Consider the following 7555-nt stretch of genomic DNA (forward strand, 5'->3'; position numbering starts at 1 on the left):
TCGAACGGTGATAAAATTTTCTTAATAGTAAACCTAGAATAATTAATGAATCCTGGTCTATTTTGGCACAAAGTATGTTCTACTTCGATAGAATCAGTATCAATAAGAATGGCTTCGTAAAACCTTCTTGTTTTATATGAACTCTCAGTGTCCACGTAATTAAAATCTATATAGCAAGGTTTGATCAAGTCTTCTATCCTGAGACTTTCATACTCTTTGTCTAGAGCTAAAATCGGTAATACCTGAAGGGTAATGTATTCGAATTTTTCTTCTTTCTGAAGATCTTCTTGAATTGCCTTCTTGGCTGAAGGGTTTACTGCTTCTGCAAAAGTCTCTGGGACTTTCATGGCATAGCTCTCTTTAGTCTGAACTGTAGAGCTGGATGTCGATCCTTTTTCTAAAGGCTTTGGTTGGGTTTTGGTGAGTTTCTCTGAGGGAACTGGGATGGGTGCTGGTAATTTTGGGTACTCAGCTAGAGCTGTATACCTATTTTGGAAGGAAAGCTGTGGCCTTTGAGGGGCTGATGTTTTAGTTGGAGTTATGGGAAGAGGGACAAATGGTCTAGCCATTTGTGGTTTGTTATCTTCTTTGGAAGGAGCTTTAGGTCTGAAGGGCCTCATTTTTTCCCTGTAAAAATTCTCTTGTTAGAAAATTAGGTAAAGAATTTTCTTCTCCTTTGATAAATTTGATTTTAAAATGAAAGCTAGACAGTAGAGCTTGCCATCTAGCAAATATTTGTTTTGAAACCAGATTTTTAACATCTTTTTGTAAAATTTCTTTAGCAGATTTACAATCTACTCTAACCAAAAATTCTTTATTAATAAGATCGTCTTGAAATTTAGTGATACATAGCACTATAGACAAAACTTCTTTTTTAACAGTAGAATAATTCTTTTGAGCGGAATTCCAGATTCCTGATGTGAAACGAACTAGTTGTTCAGAAGACTCGATGGACATCTTTTGTTTAAGGATACCTCCGTAACCTATATCTGAAGCATCTGTTTCAACTATCATAGAAGCTTCTGGGTTTGGGATTCCTAAGCAAGGAAGGTTTTGTACAAGTTTTTTAACTTGGATGACTGACTGTGTCTGTTCTTGGCTCCATGGAATATGATTCTTCCTAAGTCTTTTGTAAAGAGGTTCACAGACTTGTCTAATGTTGGGGATAAAATCAGCAACATAATTGATACTTCCTAAGAATCTCTGTAGTTGAGTTTTATCAGTAATCTCATTGGGAAATTTGGACGAGAACTCTATGGCTCTGCAAATTGGTTTGTAAGATCCTTGGTAAAGGTCGTGACCTAAGAATCTAATAGAGGTTTGGAAGAGTTTGATCTTTTGGGCACTAACTACCAAACTGTTTCTCTTAACAACTTTCAGGAAGGTGTTGAGATGCTTAAAATGAGAATCTATATTATCAGAAAATATAAGAACGTCATCTATATAGACTATAGACATATAACTGTAATCATTAAAGATGGAGTTCATGATGTTCTGAAACTCAGATGGGGCATTCTTGAGCCCAAATGGCATCACATTCCATTCGTATTGACCGAAGGGAACATTAAATGTCGTTTTGTATCTGTCTTTCTCGGCTACTTGAATTTGCCAGAAACCAGATTTCATATCGAACTTTCTATAAACATTAGTTTTGTAAGTTCTTTTCAGGAGATCCCTTTTGTTGGGGATGGGATATCTGATCCATTTCAGGACAGCATTCGGTGGTTTATAGTTTATAACTAATCGTGGGGCACCTCTCTCTTTCTCTGCACTCTTATTGACATAAAATGCAGAACAACTCCAAGGAGATTTAGAGGGACGAATAATGTTGTTTTTGAGGAGATTTGAAATCTCTTTTTTGCAAACTTCCATAATTTCATGATTCATCTGAATAGGTCTTGCCTTGGTAGGGATGACCTGTTCACTGAATCCTTCTGTGTAAGGCAATTCAATTAAATGCTTTTTTCTTTCCCAAAAAGCGTTAAGAAATCAGAACATATTTCTTGTTCAAAGATGTTTTGAAGATTAGCTATTTTGGTAACTATCTCCGGGGTTTTTAAAAGCTGTTCGATTTTCTTAACTCTAATTTCATCTTTTAAAAAGGTGATATGCTGAGAGAGTTTATTTATTCGAAAAACAGTGTTTTTTCTTATAAAATCACTTTCATCTTGTGAAACGGTTTTAACAAATGGAAAATGTAATTCTTTTCCTAATATCTGAGTAGAAATACCATCAAAGCCAGTAATGAAAGATTTTATCTGTGTGATAAAAGGAATTCCAAGAATGATATCTTCATTAATATCTTCAGTAATAATAAAATTATTTGTCAAGCAAATACCATTATTACAAATATGAGCTTTTGAAAGCTTATAATTAATACGAAGTTGTTCTCCTGTGGCGGAGTATAATTTGGAAGTACTCTTTTCTAAGTACTGGGTTGGAACAATACCTTTCATGATGCAGTTACGATCTGCACCACTATCAAGCAAAGCGATTTTGTTCATAGCGAAATGTTTGCTAATAACAATCTTGATAGGTATATGGCAACTTTGAGGTTTGATACTCGTAATTACCGTAAGGCCTTGAGCTTGGGACGATGAAGTCTTATCTTTGGTAAGACGAAGATTAACAGAGTCTTCATTCTCAGAATGACACTCACTTTGATGAGGACTAGGTTCTTCTTCATTTTCTGACTTATATTCATAAGTCTTAGCTCGTTTGAGAACCTGATCAGTTAAGATATCAACCTCAACTTTTCCAAGTCTAGATCTAATATCCTTGATTTCTTCCTTTAGTTCTGAGACTTCGTGCCTCAGATCAGAAATCGATGGTTCAGCTGGTTTATCGAAGCGAGCCATGACTTGCTTCATGCTGAATGGTTCAACAACTGACCTGGACTTAGGTCTGTCATTTTGTTGAGTAAGAATGAGGTTCTTGAGTTCAATCAAGTACTTCTTTCTAGACTCATCATTTGTGATGTGTTGGACGACATCAAACAGAGCTTCTTTGGAGCTATCTGATAGTACTTTGATGGAAGCCTGGGTTTTATCACAAGTACAAAAAGCTCCAGAACAATGGCATTCACTGCCAGATTGGCTTGAGTCAGAGTTATAGGCGATGTTGATATCATCTTCATCGCTATACTCATCCGAGGAGTAATCAGGAGAAGAATCTGAATTAGGTTCTTCTAGGATAGAGAAGAGTAACACTGTTTTTCGAATAAATAAACTATATGGCAAGTACGAACATCAGAAGGACATACTTGGAATTTAGCACCAAATCAAAAAAAATTCTCAAGAACACTTTAAAATTTCTATTTTCTCAACTGGACGTCCGAATCACGTCAAATCAACTCCGTTTCTCACCAAATTTCACAGACAAGTCTTAAATATCATAATGAACCTGTACCGGGATCCGAAACCAGAATACGGATCCGACACTAAAAATTCCAAACATCAATTAATTCTTAAAAACAATTAATTTTCAGACTTTTAATTTTCATCAAAAATTCATAACTTGAGCTAGGGACCTTCGAATTCGATTTCGGGCATACGCCCAGGTCCCATAATTCGATACGGATCCACCGGCACCGTCAAAACACGGATCTAGGCCCGTTTAACAAAAATGTTGACCAAAGTCAACTAAAGTCAACTTTTAAGGCATAAATTCTTATTTTTATCAATTTTTAACATAAAAGCTTTCTGGAAACCTACCCGGACTGTGCACACAAATCGAGGAGGGTAAAAATGAGATTTTTATGGCTTAAGAGCGCAGATTCAAGTTCTAAAATATAAGATGACTTTTTGGGTCATCATAGTTCATCACTTGACTATCCCAAATACTCCACAACAAAATGGTGTTGCGGAGAGAAGAAACAAAACGCTCCTAGAAATGGTTAGGTCAATGATGGCACAAGCTAACTTCCCAATTAGTTACTGGGGTGATGCGTTGCTTACTTCCACCTTTTTACTTAATCGAGTGCCTACAAAATCAGTTACTACTACTCCATATGAGTTATAGACTGGAGGACAACCCGATCTGAGTGTATTAAGACCTTGGGGTTGTGCTTCCTATACACATGATTCCTCTCACAAATATGGTAAATTGGTCCCGAGAGGAAAGAAAAGTATCTTTATAAGATACTCTGAAACCTCAAAGGGTTATATGTTTATAGGTCAGCAAGACAGTGGGAGTGTAACTGAGTTTGAATCACAAGATGTCACATTCTTAGAGGATGAGTTCCCTAAGAAGGGAGAGGTAGGTCAAGACCTAACCTTATTTGAGATAATGAATCAAGAAGTACAAGGATCACTTCATTCGAGTGGGAGAAGTTTAGCAGATGATGAATTAGTTTCTCATCAAAGACCTCATTCATCATCAGATGCGAATGAAAGTAATCCTTGTACATTTAATGGAAGTGACCAAATGGATCTTGCTCCAAGTGGGAGCGAGATGGTCACATATCTTGTTCCAAGTGGGAGCAGGATGAATGATCTTGATCCAAGTGGGAGCAACATTGATCTAAATGGGAGTAATGATGAATCACAAATAAGACACGATTCTCGTAAAAAGATTCCCCGTCAACGATTTGATGTTGAAGGCGGCGAACTATTTATGATGCTCCTACAAGAAGAAAACGAGCCTAAAAATGTAAAAGAGGCTCTCTCATGCCCTTCTAAGGATAAATGGACAAAAGCAATGGAAGATGAATTGGAGTCTATGAGAGTCAACAAAGTTTGGAAACTAGTTGACCTCCCTGAAGGACGCAAAGCAATTGGGAGCAAATGGGTTCTCAAAATTAAGCTCAAGGCTGATGGAACAGTTGAGAGGTATAAGGCTCGACTGGTGGCGAAAGGGTATACACAACAGAAAGGAATAGACTACGAAGAGACTTTCTCGCCTGTTGTACGATTTACCTTAGTTCGCCTGGTTCTAGCTATTGTTGCAAGCTTGGATCTTGAATTACATCAGATGGATGTAAAAACTGCCTTTCTCAATGGAGAAGTAGATGAAGAAATCTATATGGAACAACCTAAGTGTTTCATTGAAAAGGGCCATGAACAAAAGGTTTGTAGACTTTTGAAGTCTATTTATGGCCTCAAACAATCTTCAAGGAAGTGGTATTTACGCTTTCAGAATGTTGTTGTATCCAATGGCTTTACCATGATGGATGAAGACCATTGCGTTTATACCAAAAGATCAAGGAACAAGCTTGTGATTTTAACATTGTATGTAGATGGCATACTTATAGCTAGAAATGATAAGGAATTTATAACCGAGATAAAGTCATGGTTGTCATCTCAATTTGAGATGAAAGATATGGGTGAAGTTGCATATATTATTGGAGTTAAGATTTCAAGAGATCGTCCAAAGAAACTATTGTATCTCTGATAAGAGAATTACATTAGAAAAGTTATTGAACGATTCAATATGTAAAATAGTAACCTAGTTGAAACTCCTATCAGTAAAGGCCATACCTTGGGAAGTCAGATGAGTCCTAAGACTCCTGAAGAGACAGAAAGAATGAGCCGAGATCCTTCTAGGAGCGCAGTCGAAAGTCTAATGTATGATATGGTGTGCACTAGACCTGATATCTATCAAGCAGTTGGCTTGGTAAGTAGATATCAAACTGACCCAGGTTTAGCACATTGGCAAGCAGTAAAGAGGATCATGAGATATCTTAAGGGAACTGCTGATTATGCCTTTTGTTACCAAGGCTGCAAGGATCTGCGATTAGTTGGATACAGTGATGCTGATCATGGAGGAGATTTAGACGAAAGGAAGTCTACCTCAGGATATATTTTCTTACTCAGTGATGGTGCCATATCATGGAGTAGTAAGAAACAATCATGTGTATCACTATCTACGATGGAAGCTGAATACGTGGCTCTAGCATCAACAGCACAAGAAGTTGTTTGGTCGAAAATGTTCTTGGAGCACTTGTTGGATATCGCTAAAAATACTGAACCAGTGTTAGTCTACAGTGATAGTGAGGCTGCAATATCCTCTACCAAGGACCCTAAGTTTCATTGTAAAACCAAACATATAGATATCAAGTATAACTATGCGAGAGACATGGTTAGACACAAGGTAGTGAATGTGAAGTATGTGTCTATAAAAGATATGTTAGCAGATCCATTGACCAAGCCTTTGTCTAGAGATGCATTTGTGAGACACATTAGGTCTCAAGGCTTACGTAGACTCTGAGATACTTTATTTTGTTATTTATTTTTCCCGTGTTCACAAAACTAATGTTATTTGATTATAAATAAAGTTGATTTACATACATATATTTTTATTGTTGAATGTTATGTGCATTCTTTACTCTTTTTGAAAAGTATGTCGGGTAGACAAGAGGTTGGCCTTCTCATACAGGAAACCGCCTCCTTATCTTAGTGATGTGAGGAGATGAAACATGATTTTAAGCAAAATTATCATAAGGATAATTTGAGAGCTATTTGCTTAAAATTAGAATGTCGTTTAAACAATGACATAAGATCATTAGGGTGAAAATCTGTCATGACCCAAAATCCAACTAGTCGTGATGGCACCTAATCCAACCCGTTAGGTAAGCCAATTATCCACTATCCAATTCCAATGTAATTTAAAAAGACAATTGAGTAAAAGAAAATATCTAAATCTTACACATTCTCCAAAGACTGGTAGTACAAATCATGAGCTTCTAAGAATAGAGTTTACAAATCTGGTATGAAGTAAATACATCATCTGTTTGAAAAGTACATAAACAGAGTTTTATGAATCTAAGGCTACCATGAACAACAGGAAGCTACCACCAGAACACAGGTACATCTTCAATTCCGATTCCCATCGAGCACAGCAACATCAGCATCCAATATCTGCACGCAAGGTGCGGAAGTGTAGTATGAGTACAACCAACCCCATGTACTCAATAAGTAACAAACTTAATCTTAGGTTGAAAGTAGTGACGAGCTGGAACAAAGGTCGGGTCCAACACCAATAGCCAACAACAATCCATAACAACGTAAAGCAAGTAATAAAATAAGTAACTTAGAGATAAAATGCTCAGCTTAATCAAGATTTCTAAAAATAGTTCTGCCTCTCAAGTGCATCCGTGAAAACTCAAATCTTTTACCGAAGTTGCCAAAAGAATATGAGTAAGTATGAAAACAGTAATTTTCCAAAAAATCCTTTCCATAATAAATAAGATGTTTCATTTTCTTTCCAAATAGCCAGTGGAAAATGCATCACTATGCCCATATGCCAATATGTGTAAGAAATCATGAATGACGTGATACCGTACAGCATGAGAAAAATACATCTCTATGCCTGTATGTCAAATGTGCATGTCAATGCGATGCACTCAGGGATAAAACCATATGCATACTCTCAGAGTATCATTTCACTCAGTCCTCCCAGTCACTCAGTCCTTCCAGTCACTCAGTCCTTTCAATCGCTCGGCACTCGCACTCAGTAGGTACCTGTACTCACTGGGGGTGTGTACAGACTTTGGAGGGGCTCCTTCAGCCCAAGTGCTATAATCTGCATGAACAACTCACGTGCTGCACGGACAACT

General features: G+C 37.1%; 1 protein-coding gene across 1 annotated transcript; it reads left to right on the top strand.

Annotated features, from left to right (window-relative positions):
- Positions 1-5490: 5490 nt before the first annotated feature.
- On the top strand, positions 5491-6207 carry LOC142169680 (secreted RxLR effector protein 161-like). The gene has a single exon (XM_075231579.1). It carries the CDS (start codon positions 5491-5493, stop codon positions 6205-6207), a length of 717 nt encoding a protein of 238 aa, XP_075087680.1.
- The last annotated feature ends 1348 nt before the right edge of the window (positions 6208-7555 follow it).

Source organism: Nicotiana tabacum, chromosome 15 (genome assembly GCF_000715075.1).
Source record: "Nicotiana tabacum cultivar K326 chromosome 15, ASM71507v2, whole genome shotgun sequence".
Classification (NCBI taxonomy): Eukaryota; Viridiplantae; Streptophyta; class Magnoliopsida; order Solanales; family Solanaceae; genus Nicotiana; species Nicotiana tabacum.